Raw genomic sequence first — 20,823 nt, forward strand, 5'->3', positions numbered from 1 at the left:
ACTCCTCTCTGCTTCGCCTCCTCTCCTCCCCTCGCTCTCTGTCTCACTGTCTCTCTCTGCCCAGAAATGCATCTATTATTAACATACACCTCTGGCTGTCGCCAAAGACTGAACCAAGGTTCAGGCCAAGCTCTTCAGCATTTCAATCACCCATAATGAGCGAGAAATAATGAATAAAAGCACATGAATCCTGTCTGTTTGGGTGACAGCAATTAATGTATGTTTTACATACAGTATGTGCAGATCATATTTGCAGCTCTTCCCTGCACAATGCTGTGTTTTAACCCAATGTGCTGTATCCTTTGAGACACATGCTTAAAGAGGCATACCCGTGCATGTGTATAAAAATCAATCAGGCAGCATCCGACCACCAAAATACACAGTGAATCAGAGCTCGTATTCCAGCAGATAATGTGTATCATGTCAGTCCTGCTGCCATGGAGACATTACTGTAACTGTAGAAATAGTCATGCACGGGTTCCCACTGCAGAGGTTGTGTTTAACCTCTCCTGCAGCAGGTTTCTGCAGCGGCTGCCGTCCGAGGGCACAGGAACGGCGCTGTCAGACGAGCACGGAGATGCGCAGGCGAGAGGCGTCCCTGGTGACTAGCATTGCCTCTTTTCATCATCTGTTTCCCTCCTCTCTTTGAACAAACACAAGGGCTCAGGGATCTGTCAGAGGTCCACCACTCACAGAGATAGGGGAATTACCGCATGTTGTTGCAAGACTACTGAAACCCCAAATTCATTACCACTTTGGCTGGCAGAGCTTGCCGAACAAGGGGATGCATCTGTTGCTTTGTTCTGCTGCTCTCTAATTGTGGAGTGGGAGAAGTTGGGAGAATTCACAAGGCAAGCTGAAAGATAAGTCTGAGTTTGTCCCTTTTATCACTGGTTTATTTATACTGGTAAACATCAAACAGAAACAACAGCAAAATCAAGAGCTGACGTCCTCCCATACTTGTGATTATCATTTCTCTTACATCGACAAGTAAATTTACAACGGTTGTCATCGGCGTGACTTGATAATGTCAGTCAGTAAAAAATATGGAAATGAACCACTCCTCTCTGGATCCCATCCACGCGTAATATCAGATTACTTCCTGCACCTGTCATGCTGTTGGTGTTGGTTCAATTGTTGCTCAAATCAGTCACGACAGGAATCCTATCAGAGTTGAGTCTTTATGTAATTGTGTGATAAAAATGTATCGATTCAAACCGGAGGGCAGTATTAGGCTGAGTCGACTTGTGCCACAAAAATACTGCATTGTGCTGTGTCTGGGGGGTGTCGCGATGAAAAGATGGAGCGCTGTCTGTCTACTACATTCTGTTCCAACACCTCTGGGATGTAAAGCACATTCGTAATCTCAAGCCAAGGTAATTAAGACATGTCACCGTCTGTCTGTAGCTGGAGACAAGAATCATGTTCAAAGTCTACAGAGATTGTATCACTTTAAGTTACAGGCAATGAGACTGCGAGTATAATAAGCCAACCCTCTGCATGTCTCTTTCTTTGTTATTATACAGTATGTCCAGGTTACTGCATTCAATACCACATGAACACTTATGGTTGTATTGAGATATACAGCATCTCACACAACTAAACATTTTTGTACATGAAGTTGTTTTATACATTGTTGTGCCTTTCGTCAAAGTTTGATCAAATGTCGTTATAAAGACGACTTTGAAAGGTTATAAGGTACAAAAGAAATGTGAAACGTGTCCCATAACCCTCTATGCCTGCCTGGCCCCCATATATATGAGAGAAGCTTACAGGTCCCTCAATAGAGCGCACAAAAGCTCAAAACAAGGCATAAAATCCCTGTCTGCTCCACAACGGGCTACAAATCCAATCCAAGAAAACAAGAGAACGCGGGTCATAAACTCCAAATCATAAAGTGCTCTCCAGAAGCCACTCAGACCTGGAGAGCTTGTCCCTGGCCCGGTGCATGTTTGTTGTGCTCTCCAGCTGCGGCAGCTCTCCGCTCATCGACAGGCTCCGCTTGGAGCGCAGACTGGCCCCAGGTTTGGGGTAGGCCACGTAGAAGCGCTCCATATATGAGTCTGCGTTAAGGGAGTGCCTGCGGTTCACTCTCACTCCCCCTGCGGGCACAGTCATGTAATGCCGAGCGGCCTGTTGGGGACGCTGAACCCTGGGAACAGCAGTCCATTTGGTGGGCTGGCCGGGAACAGCCAGAGTGACGGCGGTGGTCATTTTAACCTCTGACGAGTTATTCCGGTTCATGTTATCGAGCTCGACGTCCACCTGAGCTTCAGCTCGGCGAGCCTCTAAGGGTTTTGACGGAGCACTGAAACGTTTGGGCCTCGGAGCGCCCGGGGACGCCGGGTGCCAGCTGTGGCTGGCTGCGGATGTAGAGACAGTGCAGTCAGGGACGGAGGGTTTGGTGGTGGCTACGGCGACTGGTGGACGCTGCTTGGCTGGCTCGGTGGGCGGCAGGGCAATTCTGAGGCACTCCTTGTCATTCTTCTCTGGACGCAGGACCTGCTTGGAGAGGGACTTGGGAATCCCACAGCCCTGTAGCTGTCCATCACTGCTCAGCGACCGAATATCCCCCATCTCTAGAGCCTGACATGACAGTACAGAAGTATGGGAGGAGAAAGAAGAATGAAAGTGACTCTATTAGACTCCCTCGACTCAATATCAACAGAAATAATGAACAGAAAAAGAACAGAGGGAATCATGCCAAACTGACCTTATCTGCATCTCCTTGGTTACACACCCGGTAGCGCACAATGAGGAAGATGATAAAAGCGAGCACTGAGGCCACAATAATCCCTCCAATGATAACCACAATGGTGCCGCCAAGAAACTGGGACTGCATGAAATGGCATCTCAGGTACTGCGGCTCTGTGGTGAAGTGGATGCATCCTATCACCCTGGTGGCGGTCAGCGAGGTCACCTGGTCATCGTAGATGGCCAGCACACACAAGTCATAGTGCGTACCAGCCGCCAGGTTGTTTACCAGGATGCTCTTACTAGTCGGGGGTATCATTCTGTGGAGAGAAAAAAAAGCTGTGTGAGTTCTGACATAGATTAGGGAGGGTTAAATGAAAGGAGACAGAAACAAATCAGATTATCCAGCTTATTGTTTTGTAGGGATAAAATGAAATGACAATCATTTATCTCTCAGGGGCTATTTACAATCTGTCGAGGCATAATCTTTTGTGACTTTTTCTTTTTTTCTTTTTTCCAGCATCTTTAGTGATAAAAGGCTGCTTTCAGTTGCTGGGGACGCAGGATGCCTCCTTTTGTTCACAACATCAGGATTACAGAGCCAATTCTCAAATGTCTCCTGCTTTCCGTAACCACTGCCAAACGCCATATATGTGCCGTTGACTTCGAAGTTTCTTTGGAGAAAAAAAAGGGGTCTGTGCGATGATCCCGCCATATCCCAGTGATTAGCACTAAATATGGAGTGAAAGAGGGCAGAGATGAAAGAATGCTGTGTATAATGCCAGTTTCTCAGATGGGCACGTGTGAAGCCTCTGATGCTTTTTATAAAACACTACTCTTTCATCTTCCTATCAGTCCATAGCTTAGTGCTGACTTTCTCTTTGGATTTTGTTGATCAAGCATTATCAAGGTTTTGCACATAGTAAATGACAGACTCTGGCGAGGGAGAGATTATAAATCGAAGAATAAGGAGTCGGATACAGTGCGTTAATGTGTCTTCCTCGTAGGATTAAATAGACACCACAAATAATCATGTCGACAGCCAAGTCAAGTTCTTAATGACTAAAAACCCAAAGGGTTTTAAGCAATCAAAGCAGACTTTAAAGGTAAAACAAGGGTCAGGAGATTTTTAATAATATCATTTCAATCAGCTTAAGTTTATTGGAAAGGGTTAGGGTTCAGATTTAAGGTGTGTTTACTAGATTCAATTGCATTATTTGGCCGGTATTTTAAGAAAAACTTGTGATTTCATGGTCTGTATTAACCCAGCAGGTCAGGTGTTTTTGTTTACCTGTAAACCAGTGAATCATCATAGGTGCCATTATATTGGATCTGAAACATGCGTATTCCAGGAATACTCGTCTGGAAGTTAAACTTGACCAGGGCCGAGGTGGACGTGGCCTCAGCAATCACTACTTTCTTCTCCTGGCTTGTCTTGGCGTTCCCCAGAGGCAACCCCCCCACCTCTGCCCCAGTTTTGGTCACTGTGGCGATATCTGATGATCCGGGGTCGGGCTCCTGCTCCGCGACTGTGTTGTTGGTGATGTGAGGGAGTTTAGTGATGACCAGATCCACCGTCTGCTGGGCCTCACCTGCCGGGTTGGAGGCCACGCAGGTGAAGGAACCTGGAACACAAACTAAATCGATTATGGTCCTTCGTGATATTTATTGTGATATACGGATAAATGTTGCTGGCCACACATGCATTCAAGTTGCAATATCAGAATATCTAGTCATATTTAAAGAAATAGTTTGACATTTTGGAAACTTTTCCGGGGCCCCAATGGTCCTGAGTTGAATGATAATGTAACTAATGATTTTATGTTAGTCCCTGTTGATTCGCACAAAAATGTGAAGGATTACTTCAGGACATCGCACTTACTTCATCAGTGAGCATATCTGTTTCACTTTTTCTTTTGCTAATGTATGAGTGTAATGTGAAAAACTACAACCTATGTGTTTTTTTTTCATATAAATATTGTTATGATAATAGTCTAAAATGATGTGTAAATGCATAGTTTCTAGTCAAATAAGATACAATTATTATATACAATTATTGAGGGAGACCCCCAAATCCCACAACCACACGGCGTCCACACCCCCAGCACATCACCAAAGCCCTCCAGAAACCAGAGACCTTTATTCCAGTTTGCATTCAATGTGTTAGGAAATGACCAATGTGGATGGGAACTGACCAAAAAAAGGAAACACTTTAAATGTATTATTGCAGCGCCAAAAGGTGCAGAGAAAATGTTTGGGTGCATTGGAATTAAAAAGTTAGGCACACCAGTGCAACCAATGTAAAACGTTAGTCTGCCTTGCCCTCACAGCGTGGTTGTCCGACTCCTCCCCACTTCTCCCCTGGCCTGGCCTTTCTCCATTGCCATGTCTGTGCCTTCCCCTGGCCCTATATACATATACATATATATATAAATGTGTTGGGTGCCTTTATATAAGCTCAGGATATTCCAGAAGTTGTTGTTTTGGTGGTTATGTAGTAGGAAATGTGTTGTTCATTGTGCTGTGGGAAATGTTGCCCTGTCTGGCCATACTGAGTCTTGTGGGAATGTATAATGGGTCCTATATTCTTGGACGTTTTAACCTTGAACTTTGTGGGCCTTAGCTCTGTGACTGGGCAGTTAGGAAACAGGGATGTTTCTAGTTGAAGGGAGGGAAGCGTGTGATAGATTTTATGTTAGCCCCTGTTGATTGTATCGCACAAGGTTGCCATAGGATAAAGGGGTGGGATGAAGAGTTCCCGGGGAGGGGTTGGGTCTGGATGGTCACCCTAGATTTGCAAAAACTCTCGCACGTCACTGCCTTGAGGTCGATGCCTATCCTCAACCATCTCGCGAGAGTTTCGCAAATTTAGAGTTACTATTTCGACATGAACCCGGGGAGGAAGAGAGAGAGAGAGCGAGAGAGAGAGAGAGAGAGAGAGAGAGTGATAAATAAAGCGTTTTCTTATTAAACCACCTATGATTAGGTGGTTACAATAAGATTGATACCATTTTCATATCTATAAATATAAGGCTAAGTGTAAAAACAACAAATGGTGGTATTACTGGAGTTTTCTCATCACCATGAGGTCGTTTTTACACTTACATTTTGTACAGATAAAACAAACATGATGGTGGTTTAGTGAGTTTAAGAGGTGCTGGAAGGTGGAATGTGTTGTGTTTGGTTTGGATGGAGTCAGGCTAGCCATTCCCCCCATTTACAGTCCGCTAAGCCAAGCTAACTGGCTGCTGGCTGTACTGTAGCTTCATATTTGATGGACAGACATGAGAGTGGTATCAATCTTCTTGTCTAACTCTCAGCAAGAAAGCACATAAGTTGGCATTTTTGATGATTTAACCACTAAAACATAAATGTGTTAATAAGTATATTTTTGAAAATAGATGTATATGACTTGGCCAACAAAGTGAAGAAGAAATGTATCATTCCAATGTGACTTTAATCAGTGTGCGAGCCAACACTCCTTCACGCTCTAAACTTTATCGCCTGATGTAGACAAATGCTTCAGTCCTTCTTCAGTCTTCTGCGTATACCAGCAAACAACTAATTTCGTTCAGTCAACAACACAAGCACAGCTCCCGGAGTGTAAACAGACCAGAGTCCTTGACAGTGCTGATGAGGATGTCCAGCGTGCCGTCTGTGTGGACCGCGGCCCTAGAGGAATTGGACATAAGGCGTCCGTCGGGGGCGATCCAGTGGATAATAGGGTCGGGGTCACCCCTGGCTTTACAGCGCAGAGTCACACTCTGACCCTCCAAAGCTCGCAGCTCCTGAGGCAGAAGGAGGAAAGGCGGTTAGTGGGAGGACTTCATATTCATATGTTAAATACAGAGATGCACTGATTAGATAATGCACTAAATCCAAAAATTGAAAAACACTTATTACACTTATTATTAACAGTCATTATACGTTGTGCTGTAAGTTTGACTTGGATATTATCTTATAATGAATGCCCTTACTGATCATGTTGTGTTTTAAAAAGCTTCCTATTCCCTGCAAATATAATCAATAATTGATCACTCTAGATATGGAATTTGCATGCTTATGAAGGCAAGATAATCAATGTGACAGTACATTGCAGTGTATATGAATGAGTCCAAGTAAAACATAATTTTCTTCTGCAATTATGCAAAAGAAGTCTGCGGAATGTAAATGAGATGATATAGCTGTAGCTGTTTGGCAAGGATTTGATAGGATAACGTTGTTTGGATGCATGAATCAAGGGGTAAATCACTGTAAGCTTTCCCTGTGTAAAAGGGCTTCACTGCGGATCCATCATAAACCTGCAAATAGCTTTATTAAAATGGTAACTGAAAATCCTGTTAAAGAACTTCTCTAAAAACTCTCCACAGGCCACAGTTTGATTACATTTTTAAAGTAGGTTCAATGTATTTTACAATATTTAGTTAGCTGAGAGGCCCAGATGAGACCTACAAGTCTTGTTAGACTCTTCTGGCTCGCAAAGCTAATATTTGGTGTGACAGCCAAAGAAAGCACCAAATGCCACCTAGGATTAACTAAGGCAGAATCCAATGTCTGCTCAGAGAGTGCAACTGTAGCGAGTGTTGTGTCGTACAGTGCACAGCTCAATTTGGAGGTCATACTTGAGAGTGCCTGGTGATGAGAGGAGGCTCACACAGGAACTCTTCCTCTGAAACAGTCCAGAAATAGCGTCCGGCGAGGTGTTGCGGTGAGGCACAGGTTTCCAGATCATCCTCCCTCCGCAACCTCCGCAGCCAGAGCAGCTCACAGTTACACCTCAGCGGGTTCCCTCCGAAGCTCAACGCGAACGACATAGGCCCCATTATCCCAGAGGTGGCCAGGACCCCTGCTCTTTGGAAAATAGGGTCAGGAGGAAGCTTCTGGAGTTTGTTGGAAGTTACGTCCAGCCTCTTGAGCTTCTGTAGCCCAGAGAATGTGCCTTCTGGGATGTAGCTGAGCATGTTGTGGTCCAAATTGAGAGTGTGGAGACTGGGCATCCTTTGAATGGCCACCCATGGCGCACTTTCCAAGTTGTTGTAGGATAAATCCAGCTCTTCCAGTGCAGTCAGGTCATTAAATGCCCCAATCTGGATGTGGGTGAGCTGGTTGTTGTTGAGGATGAGGTGGTGCAGCTTGGACATGCCGCTGAAGGTGTCGTTGAGGATGCGGGACAGCCGATTGCTATCAAGGTGAAGGGCTCGTAAGTTCTCCAGGTCTTTGAAAGCGTGAGGTGCGATGGAGCCGATAGTGTTCCGAGAGAGGGTCAGGTCCACCAGCCTGGTCATGTTGGCAAAGTCTTTGCGTTTGATGCTGGTTACAAAGTTATCCCCAAGACGCATCTCCACCGTGTGCCTGTCGATGTTCGGGGGCACAAAAAGAAGCCCCTTTTTGTCGCACAAAGTCGCCAGGTTGGGGTTAAGCACTTGGCAGACACAGCGTTTGGGGCAGACCTGAACTTTGTGGGCCTTCACAGCCACACCGAGGACTATCAGGTAAACCAGGAGAGACTCCATTTGGCTTTTCAGTCAGGTTAACGCACCTAAAAAAACATCAAAGCATAAAGAGAGAAATAGAAGGGTGTATTATTCATTGAGCAGTTAAAAAATGCAAAGCATGAAATCTGTGATTATTTGTATCTTTATCAAACTATAGTTGGTTATACCATGGTCTGGGTGAATACTCAATTCTGACTGGCTGCATATTATAGGGTTAGGGTTATATGGGTGTCCATAAAAAAGTGATATAGGACACCTACTAAAGGAGTTCTGGTGAAACTGACTGTTTACTGTTCTAAATTAATGCTACATTAAAACAAAAAGGAAATGTGAATCTGTTATTTTTAACATTGAGTGCTGCTTCAGTGCCTCGTCCTCTGAACACCACAGGATGGCGCTAACACACACGTAAGAAGTAAGTTATACTGGCCCTCTTAAAGGTGCTGTAGGTAGGATTGTGAAGATCCAGGACTTAGCCAAACAATTTGAACATCGACAACTTCTCAGTCCCTCCCCGCTTTCCGCTTAAGCCCCAAAACGGTCTCCTAAACCTCCCTCACAAGGGAGAATTAATGTGTGTGCATGAGCAGTGATTGACACGCAGTTAGATATCCCCCCTGGCCCTGATTGGTGCATCTGAACAGGGAGCGGTGGATTTTTGCAAATCGCACTGTAGAGTTTTTTTTTAATTATAATTAAAAAAAAAACTCTACAGTGCGATTTGCAAAATATATATATTTTGAAGTAACGTAATTCGGCCATTGCAGCTGACCATACGAACGTTGGCCCAACGTTGTATTTCTGTCAGATAGGTCGGGCCATCGCAGCTGACCATGCCAACGTTGGCCCAACGTTGTATTTCTGTTGTATAGGTTGGGCCAACGTAACCAACCAATATTGACGTTGGCCCAACGTCTGTTTGCTACCTGGGTACCTGCTTCTTGTAGTTCTACTGGAACATAAGGTCAGTTTCAGCAAATATGACACTACTGCCCCTCTTGACTGATTTTGTTTCACAGCGAATAACATTATCTCACATGCCGTTTGCTGTTCAGGTCGCCACTTCAGGCTGCGGCCGACAGTAACATTACACATCGCGGATAAAATTGTTCGTAAAAATGGTTGTATTGTTTTGGGGATAATGACATGGCTGGATAGCTAGCTTGTCTTGTCGGTCAACATACTGTCAGGTTATTTTTACTGATTGCTAGCTGTACACAATGTGATTGACTTCGGCTCTTGCTTGCATAGCGTTAGCTTTCTGGCTTGTATCTGAGCCGACTATAAATATCTCCCTTTGCTAAGGGAGGCAAGTCGTATCTAAGGTCCTTCCTATTTCCTGGAGGAGTGAACAACATTTGCATTGCATGAGAACCTTATAGGATGGGAATGATTGTTCCAGGTATTAGTCAAACCGTCAGGCGTAACCAGGGAAACAGAGTTATTGTTTGTAAAAATTTTAGATTTCGATTATAAAACTAATTAAAATATAAACTAATTTTTTAAAAATATGTTATTTGGCAAGTGACCATGGTATAATTGTCAGGTATTAATGGACGATGGTGAGGCGTGAACCGTCCGACCTGACAATGGACACCTCGTCGGGCATTAACCCTTACGTAATCCCACATGTACCAAGAGCTCCCCTTTTAGAAAGGGAATTGGGGGATTCTACTGTGAAAAGTTAGAGCTTTTCCGCTAGATTTGAAACACCATCATTGCCAGCTCACAGCTGAGATTTACAGAGAGTCCAAATTCTAAGCAGGAAGCTAAGAGAGTCGATGCCCGAACAAACAATAAACGCTGTGCAATTAGACATTAATTAGTCACCTGCAGACTTCAGAGTGAAACATCCCCAGTAACCTTGTATGATTTTTGTGACAGCTCTCCTTTATAGCCTCTGCTCCCCCCGATCATACTTTTTTTGATATGATAATGCCAGTCCTTTTATGTTTGTGTACAGAAGGATGAAAGTAACAGGCAGCCCAGAGCCTCATCAGAATTAGACTGATGTCTCCCAGGATCATATTGCCAATAGGAAGGGATGATTGGCCCTAGCGCCTCAGCGAAGATTTGCTATGCCTTACTATTGATTTTCTCTCTGCTGCTACTCTTACTTATGACACACATCTGAGATGGGGGATAAGGAGGGATCCATTTGATGAATCCCGAGACCTTGTCAGGGATATAGCATGTCATAAAACTAAGACAGTGGAGATCAGATCACAACTCTGCAGGTGCACCACACGATGTACCAGAGCAAGAGTGACATTAGCTGTGATTATTTTTAGAACTGAAATTTAGTGTCATTTTGGTAGAACATGCAATATTCAGCCCTGTGGGTGTCCCATTACAGCACACAGAAAGGAACACCAATCTAATGAAACACAGGGAACAAAAGATCCAATCCCACAACTGTAGTAAAAGGCTAACCTTTAAATACAGAAGAGACTGGCTGATTTATGATTATAGCTTTCTGTGGTCCACTGATAATGTCTCCATTGTCGACGTCGGGTCTTGGAGAGTGTGCATAAAAGTCTTGCCTCAGCAAAGATCCTGCCAGCTGAGTACCTTCATGCTTCAAAAGCCTTTGCTGCACCGGAACTGTGACACACAACTCACAGTGTAATAACAACAATAATAAGTTGAATATGAGGAAAATATCATAGAGTAAAGAAAACAATGTGATGTGCTTACCCTGTGGGGGCATGCTTTTAACGTGAGGAGGGGAGTGAAGGAAGGCATCCAATGACAACAGTTGCATTTTGACAGCTGGGTAAAATGTATAACGGCCTGACAAGGAGGCAGGAAAGAGGTCGCCTTAAAATGGCTCAATACGGCAAAGGGAGGAATGATATCATTGGAGCGAGCATGCCGGGTGTAACATTTTCAAGAATACTGCTGATCGAGCAGCAATGCATCAGTGTCTTTCTCGACCCATTTTTACAGGAGACAACTTTACCAAGTCACACAAGAGCCCCATTTTGTGGATTGCAGTCTGAGGTGCAGTGGTGCAGAGATCTGAGCTGCTAAGAAATGGACTGTGGAGTCATTATTAAATGTTGTCAAGGCTCTCCTTAAAGATGGCAGATGACTTCAGTGACAAGCTGTGCTGCAAGGCTATGTGTAGTGGTACCAAAGTAGAAACTGTAATACCGTATCTACTCAATGTGTGTGTGTGTGTGTGTGTGTGTGTGTGTGTGTGTGTGTGTGTGTGTGTGTGTGTGTGTGTGTGTGTGTGTGTGTGTGTGTGTGTGTGTGTGTATCAGAGGAGAGCATAAAAAGCTGAGGTGTGTTGATGTTGATGTTGGTGTGCCAAGCACCTTCTGCTCTGACTCTGAAAGGCACGGCCTCTGGATGTGCAATGAGGCAGAGAGGACCTGCTACTTCCAGACTCGAATGGCGCTGAAGACTTGATATTGATTCACTCTGTGGAGATGGGGGCTTTTTTGCCTCTGAAAACTCAGCCAAACGTGAAGAGAATGGTCGCAACGGTAATCCCTACAAAATTTGTTCTACGAGGACAAAAGGACAGCCCCCCCCCCCCACGCTGCTGAGACGGGGCAGGAAATATCTGTTGCCGTCTCCCTAATTTGCATTTAATTATGGTTGAGATTTGCATAACAGGTTGCACTCATCAAGTACATGAACAAATAAGTAGATAATCAATCAATGCATTCATCAATCACGCACTTCATCTTTAAATGTCACACCCCCCCCAGAAAATCATTATCCTCCAGGTTGGGCTGTTCATTATAGTGAGACGACTTGGGAGGGCCACAAATAAACAGGAAAACAGATAATCTACTGATGCATTCACCATAATCTCCTTGACAGTCAATCAAGTGTACGTTTACTACCTCTGAGCAGGTCTTTTCACCCTCAGAGGGCAGAACAGACTGACAGCACACACCCACACACGCACACCAGTGGGTGGATTTGTGCCTAATAGAGGTAGCTCACTACACAACAACCCCCAGCAATGGAGACAGGCATTCATGCACAGTAGCAGCAGCAGCAGCAGCAGCAGCAGTATACTGTAGGAAAGGATATCTATGGTCTCCCTGGGGCAGCATTTGCCAAGAAAAGCCTTATGCAGCATTCTGCATGCCAATCGTCCGGTAAGGTAATGGGGGATATGTTTTCAGATGGTCTAACTTATGCTGGAGCTCATGTGAGAAAAGCCCCTGCAATCCATGTCTGGGCAGGAAACCAGGGGAAAGCAGCCCTGCGAGGGGAAGTTAATGAGATGAAGTCTGCTTGGTATGCCTTCACGCAGGTCGACACGATGGCACATGGCAGCGTCTCAGCAGTGTCTCACCTGGGCTACTCTGAGTGGAGCTGCCGGAAGTCTGCTACCGCCAGAAATAAGCTCTGTTGTGTCATAGGAGGTAAACTGATACTTCAACATGATGGGAAAATGGTATCGACAAAGCAGTGAAATAGGTCCTCAGCCTGCCTGCTTTATGAGACCAAATGAAGCTGCTGCTGCTAAAGAGGATCATACTCTGACGGAGCATGGTAGAAATGTTATTTTGTCGGGTATATGCTTGTGTAGCCCCTAGTCCAAACATCCTGACCAAACACTGATGCCGTTACGGCTCGTGACTAAAAACACATCTGTGTTTGTGAATGAGGGTGAATGTGCTGTGACACCCTTTCCCTACAGAGCCTGCCAATGTTAGAATGCGATTGCTCTTGGGTGACAGCCTTGATGCCATGGCAACACAGAAAACGTCAGTTTTGGGTGAGATGTAATCAGTGGCTCATTTTCAGATCACCCAATGATATTTAGAACAAAGAGCCCTCGACAATTGAGGTTCTGTTTGAAGGCCGTGAGCGGAGTGATTTTGTGAGACATTTATGACCCTGTAGGGATGAAAGGAAAGGAGATTGTACACTCAGCTAATTCTGGATTGGCTTCAGTGTTTGGAGAGTGACTGAATCATTTTCGATTCCCAGTCTGGCATGTAATAAAAACCTAAATGACTTGATGTAGCACTCTGATGTAGTTGAAATTATTTTTCAGTCAGACAAGCTTGTGTGTGTGTGTCTGTGTGTGTGTGTGTGTGTGTGTCAGGGGTATAGCATACTAAGCAGAGCCCGCTGCATCAATAGAAGTGCTGTTCATCAGCATTTACAACTCCCCCCCCCCGCCCCCCCCTATGCAATTCCAAGTGTTTTCCTTCACACACTATCACAGGACATTTAGTGGTACCTTGATATGCTGGATATCTCACGACTGGAGCATCAGTCCAACAGACAAACAAACAGAAAACATTCTTCATTTTTCAGATGCTGTCTTGTATTCAAGCAGGAGACTAAACGGGCCAAATTGAAATGCTGATCACTGACTTCGGATCTCAATTCTTGCACCGTTGTGACGCGCCCTGATGTGAGGGGCTTATGACCTGGGATTTTCTTCCAGAAAGAGCAAATGCAGAATCCGTGAACACCACCTCTGAATATCAATATGGCCTTCTCAAGAGACTATAATCCACTATGGGCCAGCACGTCTGTAGACTGTCAAATCTGCCAATCCACAAGTTCAGTTTCAGATGCAGGAAGTATAAGAAAAAAAACATTAGCTCTCTTTGTGAAAATAACGCGCTCTCTTACATGGGCTCTCTTTATGTTGCAGTCTTAATGTGGGGATGTACATAATCACTAGCATAATCTACTGACTCATTTTCTTCCCTTTCAAGGACCCTCAGTATCCTGTGTTTTCTACCTCACAGCAACAAAATGGTTAAATAATGTATAATCTTCCCTCTCCTAATTGTGTTGTGTATACATACATCATACATAAAAAAACACAGCATGTGGACCAGGTGTGTGTGCATGCAAGTTTGTGACTGTCAAATAATCTCAAGTTTTTTTGTTTTTTTTTACATTTGGTTGTGGGCAAAAATTTGGGTCAGCGAATGTAGAGCTGGTCTGCAGAACAGCCTCGGTGCTGAGGAACCACACATCACTTCCCTGCTATCAGTGAAGTAGCAGCACTATAAGCTACATCGCTGAGAGCATTAACATAGCCGTAAAAGCAAACACAAGCAGCAAACTGAGGCGTGGGCCTGATTTTACTGGTGTGTAGCAGTTACAATGGTGCCTCCGGCAATCATGAATAATAAGATAGCCTATATGTGATAACTGACACCCTTTTCTAAAAATCACCATGGTCATATTTACGTCTGTCTTCATCAGCCACCTGGAAACACACAGCCCCCCCCCCCTCCTCCCCCCACCTGCCCACACACTCATCCTATTATCAATTTTGTTACTTAGGCTAATTTAGACTTTATCACACCTTAATGACTGATGTGTAATTTGCATATCAGCAAGGGTTTAACCACAGCACAGAGCAGCAGATCACAGGGATCCTCTGTGCTGATAAAATACACAAAGCTAACACAAAACACCCATTTGAAATCAATCTTATCCTGCACGTATCTGAGAGCGGGCTGAATAATGACCACATTAGGCATGATTCTCAGTTTCACCTGTAGGGAGGGGGAAAAAACAGCACAGAATGCAGCCAAGTGGATACTAAAAATAAAATTGATATCTGACGGCGTTCCTAGGCAATTGAGGAGATCTTTTTTGACCTTGCGGTACAGGTCCTGGGCTGGTGGGTTACACACTCAACCCCCTTATCACAAGGGAAAATCTAAACCCTTTTCAGATGGGTCCTGAGAGAAGTACTTCAAGTCAATATTGCGCTTCTTGCAAAGACAGTTCTCCCTAAAGAGTTCAGAGCCTACAATTCACACCAAATTGCAGCCTATATATAAATGATTGAATTTACCTTGTAGATGAAACATCAAGCCAAGTCAGAGGAGGGTGTGTTTGAGCATTTTTTCTCCCAGGGGGGCTGAGAGCATTCTGAGAGCGGCGTGTCTAAAATGGGACCGACGGTGCCTCTTGGAGATAATTCAGGTGTCCCGAAACACGCGTCTCAGCTCCTAGAACATGTGACGGCCTGCGATACCAGCGATGCCCTTCAAGAAATCCATGACCAGCATATAAAGGACGACTCCTCTCCGATCCCCTCACATCGGAGATGTAGCCTATAACTCCGCTTCCCCCTTTCGTTAAAAAAAAATAAAATAAAAAGAAATACTGGAAAACGCAAGCCGAAGGGTCCCGTTGTGGCTGCGAGGTTGCAGCTGTGCGGGATCGCCTCTGTACTGCGCATCCGCCTGTTTGCACCTCCAGAAGAGAAAACGCCTTTGAAGCGACAGGCTGCTTTATTATCTACAGCGTTGTGAGTGACTACTGCTGTGCTGAATCCAGCCAGATGTTCGGATCGCTTTCACGGGCTTTTGCTGGCGACGCAGGGCTCAGTGCGACTTAATCCAGATTGACTGAAAGGTTGCTGCCATAATATGCGCCCCCCACCCCTCCCCTCTCCTGCCCCCGGACTACTGTCAGCCACCGACCCGGCTCCATTTCTGACCAGAGGTGCTGTGCTCGGAATGGTAATCAGTGCGCTCCGAGTTGCACAGAGACCATTTGTGTGCATAGACAGATGCGGTGCCTCCCAGCCTATCTCACAGGCAGGCATCATCATTTATTCATTGCGATTGGACTCTACTGCACGAAACGCAGTAGGTCTATAATATTCTCTAAATTTGTTTTAATAAAAATAAAAAATAAAAGAACAGAACAGAAATGTTTGTCAGATTCAGACATACATGAGATGGAAAATGAGTCAGGGAATATCCAGTGACAAGTAAACAAAGACTGTAATTGAAAAATGCATTCCTTTAGGTAAATCCTTCGGTGCACAGTATAGGCTACATCTATTCTGGGTAAAGCCAAATTTAGCAGTCCATATAGCTGAATAGTTCTGCATGTATTATTGGCAAGAAAGTGTTGAGATGGCTGAAACTGAAAGCCCTGGCTCCCCGTGGGTCTGCTTGGCCCTTGACCCATCACTATCTGATGTAATGATTCTTTGGCCTTTTGTGCAAGTTGGCAAAGTAGCCTACAGCGACACAGGATACTTCTTGGACTCGCAGACTCAGTGCTTTTTTTTTTTATTCCCAAGAACAATGATCTATACTGCTCCAGGGTGTAAAATAGGTGTCTGTTGCCATCCATAAACTTATCCTGAGGATTTCTACTCAGATCAATAGCTGCATCCAGTTACAACACAACCACTTGAGATCAATACGAATAGCCTAAGTGGTTCAGGCATGGTTATCCAGAGCTGGAATGGCAAGAGCAATTAAAACTAAATATATCTATCACTGTACGTGTGTGCACAAAGTTGCTGATATTATGAAGAAAAAAGTGTTGCACTCATGTTGGCTACACTTACACACAAATTTAGTAGAATACAAAATATAAGCATTTTGCTGGTGGGAAGTATTGATGTCAAGGCCTGCATGTGTGTGTCTGTGAGTGATTCATCGGAGTCATCATGAGCTGACAGTTTGTGATATGAAATGACACTGACAAGTCTTGGTTTTTGCTGCACTCCTTTACTGGTGTGACTCATGTCTCTCTGACTGATGCATGTCATCCAGGAACTGCTGGTAGGTGAGGTTGTCCGCCCGTTCACCTGTCCGGCTCTTTTTTTCCAAGAACAAGCCCATGCTGTCCCGTGGAGGGTCAGCGATGTTGCGACTCCACGGGGTCTCTGTGATCCCCAGAAGATCACGCACACCAGCACAGATGACCTGCAGGGTGCACAGCAGGATTGAGTCCTTTGATAAAGTGTGTGTTTTGCAGTATCTCACTTTTCATTAGTCCCTCTGAGAGTGAGAGTGTCTAGTCTTTCAAGGAGATCTCACCAAGCTTGTGGCATCACGGGAAGAAAGGTTACAAGGTTACACTCCCAAAAACAAATGCATCAGAGGACTTACGGGCTAAACCAACATAAAGCTCGACTAAATAGAGCACAGACAATTCTTTACTGAGTCCATCTGTCAAGGTTTTTCATTATCAGTTTAAACTCACCAAGAGAGGCCAGTTATTCTTCTTTTCTTTTTTTTTTGGTTTGATGCTTTGACAGTAAAGCAGAGCTGAATACATAAAAGCGCTTTTAGCCAATTTAGTTCTGACTTCAGGGAGAGATAAGAAAAACAGTTGCTTTAACTGTAAACTGTGTATGTGAGTCAGCTGATCGAGGTGTCTGCTGGCAGTGCTGCTCGGTTACGACACGCAACTTTATCTGGATGTCACACTGTTCAAAGAAAGAACGTTAAAGTGCCAAATGGGATGTGCAACTGTGGCACAGACAGAGTTTCCAATGTTTCAGTCCACTTAGAACTTACTAAATAAATATTTGAATACAATTGAGGAGGCAACTAACAATTATTTCTACTTTTGGTTAATCTATTTTCTTAATTTTTTTTAAATGATTATTCTATTAGACTAGGCTACTTTACCTTTACTTTAATGAGTCACTTATCAAAATTTGAATCAATTAAGATGAACTCATCAAATTGTTTCAGCACCATGATACAAGGTTATATACCATTCCTTCCAGAAAAACGTGGAGTTTTTTTGTGATTGTTGCGGGCAAAAATCTTTGATTATGCGGCACGTTTCCTTAAAAAATGCGATGGAATATGAGGGATATTTATGCAATTTTATGCGATGAAATTGCGGGAACTTGCAAAAATTGCGGGAACTTGCAAAAATTGTGGGAAAAAGAGAAGAAAAAGTGATTCCCCCAACACCCTGCTTTTTTTAAACTTAATTTCCAAAAATAGTTTACAGATATTCAGTCATTGCAATAAGTAAAAAAATAAGATACAAAAATATATACAAATAATATAATATTAAAGTAAAAATAAAAATAAAAGTAATAGCTAGTCTAAACAGAGGGAAATAAAAGATACAAAAGAGACAGACTTTTAAAAATCGTTAATAATATAGACAGCAGGAGCACTTAAACTTAAAAATTTCAGATAATATCAGATATTAAGATAGCTTTCTTTATACCAACTTAAGAGACTCAAAGTATATGTCAAATTCAACCTCCAACACCTGCTTTTCGATGATGTTCACGTCGCGTAATTATGTCACTTCATAACATTCCCATGGCAACAGGGGAAAATGGCTGCTCTTGTGTGAAGTAAACGCAACATTTTTTCAACTTTCTGCTAAGATATACAGTACAGGCCAAAAGTTTGGACACACCTTCTCATTCAATGCATTTCCTTTATTTTCATGACTATTTACATTGTAGATTCTCACTGAAGGCATCAAAACTATGAATGAACACATATGGAATTATTTACTTAACAAAAAAGTGTGAAATAACTGAAAACATGTCTTATATTTTAGATTCCTCAAAGTAGCCACCCTTTGCCTTTTTGATAGTGCTGCAAACCGAGTTAGTCACCTGAAATGGTTTTCACTTCACAGGTGTGCTTTGTCAGGTTTAATTAGTGGAATTTTTTCCCTTATTAATGGGGTTGGGACCATCAGTTGTGTTGTGCAGAAGTCAGGTTGATACACAGCCGACAGCCCTATTGGACAACTGTTAGAATTCATATTATGGCAAGAACCAATCAGCTAAGTAAAGAGAAACGAGTGGCCATCATTACTTTAACAAATAATGTCAGTCAGTCCGGAAAATTGCGAAAACTTTGAATGTGTCCCCAAGTGCAGTCGCAAAAACCATCAAGCACTACAACGAAACTGGCTCACATGAGGACCGCCCCAGGAAAGGAAGACCAAGAGTCACCTCTGCTGCTGAGGATAAGTTCATCCGAGTCACCAGCCTCAGAAATCGCAAGTTAACAGCAGCTCAGATTAGAGACCAGATGAATGCCACACAGGGTTCTAGCAGCAGACACATCTCTAAAACAACTGTTAAGAGGAGACTGCGCAAATCAGGCCTTCATGGTCAAATAGCTGCTATGAAACCACTGCTAAGGAGAGGCAACAAGCAGAGATTTGTTTGGGCCAAGAAACACAAGGAATGGACATTAGACCAGTGGAAATATGTGCTTTGGTCTGATGAGTCCAAATTTGAGATCTTTGGTTCCAACTGCCGTGTCTTTGTGTGACGCAGAAAAGGTGAACGGATGGATTTTACATGCCTGGTTCCCACCGTGAAGCATGGAGGAGGAGGTGTGATGGTGTCGGGGTGACACTGTTGGGGATTTATTCAAAATTGAAGGCATACTGAACCAGCATGGCTACCACAGCATCCTGCAGCGACATGCCATCCCATCCGGTTTGCGTTTAGTTGGACCATCATTTATTTTTCAACAGGAAAATGACCCCAAACACACCTCCAGGCTGTGTAAGGGCTATTTGACCAAGAAGGAGAGTGATGGAGTGCTGCGCCAGATGACCTGGTCTCCACAGTCACCGGACCTGAACCCAATCGAGATGGTTTGGGGTGAGCTGGACCGCAGAGTGAAGGCAAAAGGGCCAACAAGTGCTAAGCATCTCTGGGAACTCCTTCAAGACTGTTGGAAAACCATTTCAGGTGACTACCTCTTGAAGCTCATCAAGAATGTCAAGAGTGTGCAAAGCAGTAATCAGAGCAAAGGGTGGCTACTTTGAAGAAACTTGAATATAAGACATGTTTTTAGTTATTTCACACTTTTTTTGTTAAGTACATAATTCCACATGTGTTCAGTCATAGTTTTGATGCCTTGAGAATCTACAATGTAAATAGTCATGAAAATAAAGGAAACGCATTGAATGAGGAGGTGTGTCCAAACTTTTGGCCTGTACTGTTAGCTATGTGACTTTTTTGCAACGAAAATGCGGGGATTATGAAATCATGCAAGCACCGCATATTTTGCGCGGAAATCGACAATTTATGCGGCGAAAGTGCGGCATATTTGAAAAAATGCGGCCCCCGCATGAATATGCGGACTTTGGCTGATTATGCATTGAATTATGCGATCGCATAATCGCGTTTTTCTGGAGGGACTGATATACAGTAGTAGCCTACAGGCTGAGATAATGATGACACTGTCTCAGCCTGTTTAAACTGCCTTGGACATTGTGTGAGCCTCCAGCTTTGATAGGCTGTGTAACGTTAAACGTCTCCATATTCACATGAATCTCTTCTGAAGGTTAGAATAAAAAATCTCGAGTTTCTGCCTCTTCTGAATACCTTCATGTCTTTAAAATCTGTGATTCCAAGTCTTGGCATGTAGATACAATTGACATAAATGAGCTTTCTTCCAGTGATGCAGTTCTCCGTAAAACACGCCTGCGACAGAAATAAGGTTAATGTTAGGATTTTGAAAAGCGAAATATTTTGTCGGTAGCTGACAGGCACACACTGTAATGGTTAATGTTATTATAATAATACACGTTAGTTAGCCTATATCTTTTTAGTCTGGTGTATGTTAACCTACTTTGTATTGTGGGAATCCTAAAGACTCAATCCATCTTGCAACATCATCACAACTCCACTGTAGGAACTCCATGTTGCCTCTAAGCATGTTTCCATGGAAACTGTTATCTGCCACTATAGGTGTTGGTAAGTGTTTCCTTCACACATAAAAGCGAGTTTGTCCAATCACAAATATATATTAAAAAGTTGTAAGGCAGCGAGGCAACATGTTTGACACCAAAGGTTTTTTAAATGCTCAATCAAGTAACAGAGACGGCTCCAGTCTGTGTTTATAGAAACAGCCAATCATCTTCT

At 43.7% G+C, this 20,823-nt stretch overlaps 2 protein-coding genes across 2 annotated transcripts; both read right to left on the minus strand.

Moving 5' to 3' along the window:
• Positions 1–868: 868 nt before the first annotated feature.
• lrfn5b (leucine rich repeat and fibronectin type III domain containing 5b) lies at positions 869–15,592 on the minus strand. The gene is made up of 6 exons (XM_039782567.1): positions 14,995–15,592; positions 7,317–8,233; positions 6,308–6,482; positions 3,986–4,319; positions 2,714–3,014; positions 869–2,586 (listed from the first exon to the last, which is right to left on the minus strand). Exons 2-6 carry the CDS (start codon positions 8,205–8,207, stop codon positions 1,891–1,893), a joined length of 2,397 nt encoding a protein of 798 aa, XP_039638501.1. The 5' UTR covers positions 8,208–8,233; positions 14,995–15,592; the 3' UTR covers positions 869–1,890.
• Positions 15,593–16,655: 1,063 nt separating this feature from the next.
• LOC120547074 (sterile alpha motif domain-containing protein 15-like) lies at positions 16,656–20,774 on the minus strand. Its single transcript, XM_039782477.1, has 3 exons — positions 20,531–20,774; positions 20,284–20,382; positions 16,656–16,873 (listed from the first exon to the last, which is right to left on the minus strand). The coding sequence occupies exons 1-3, from the start codon at positions 20,615–20,617 to the stop codon at positions 16,676–16,678; spliced, it is 384 nt and encodes a 127-aa protein (XP_039638411.1). The 5' UTR covers positions 20,618–20,774; the 3' UTR covers positions 16,656–16,675.
• Positions 20,775–20,823: the final 49 nt, after the last annotated feature.

This window comes from Perca fluviatilis, chromosome 18 (genome assembly GCF_010015445.1).
Source record: "Perca fluviatilis chromosome 18, GENO_Pfluv_1.0, whole genome shotgun sequence".
In the NCBI taxonomy this organism is placed as follows: domain Eukaryota; kingdom Metazoa; phylum Chordata; class Actinopteri; order Perciformes; family Percidae; genus Perca; species Perca fluviatilis.

What these genes read in the sequence shown, in the direction of transcription:
- LOC120547074 (XM_039782477.1), bottom strand. Translation starts at nt 20,617, where the DNA reads ATGCTTAGAGGCAACATGGAGTTCCTACAGTGGAGTTGTGATGATGTT. An exon ending in TAGGATTCCCACAATACAAA is followed by an intron (nt 20,383 to 20,530) that starts GTAGGTTAACAT and finishes TTTCTGTCGCAG; the next exon opens with GCGTGTTTTACGGAGAACTG. An exon ending in CAGATTTTAAAGACATGAAG is followed by an intron (nt 16,874 to 20,283) that starts GTATTCAGAAGA and finishes TGCACCCTGCAG; the next exon opens with GTCATCTGTGCTGGTGTGCG.
- lrfn5b (XM_039782567.1), bottom strand. Translation starts at nt 8,207, where the DNA reads ATGGAGTCTCTCCTGGTTTACCTGATAGTCCTCGGTGTGGCTGTGAAG. An exon ending in CAGCACTGTCAAGGACTCTG is followed by an intron (nt 4,320 to 6,307) that starts GTCTGTTTACAC and finishes TTTGTGTTCCAG; the next exon opens with GTTCCTTCACCTGCGTGGCC. An exon ending in ACCAAGGAGATGCAGATAAG is followed by an intron (nt 2,587 to 2,713) that starts GTCAGTTTGGCA and finishes CTGTCATGTCAG; the next exon opens with GCTCTAGAGATGGGGGATAT.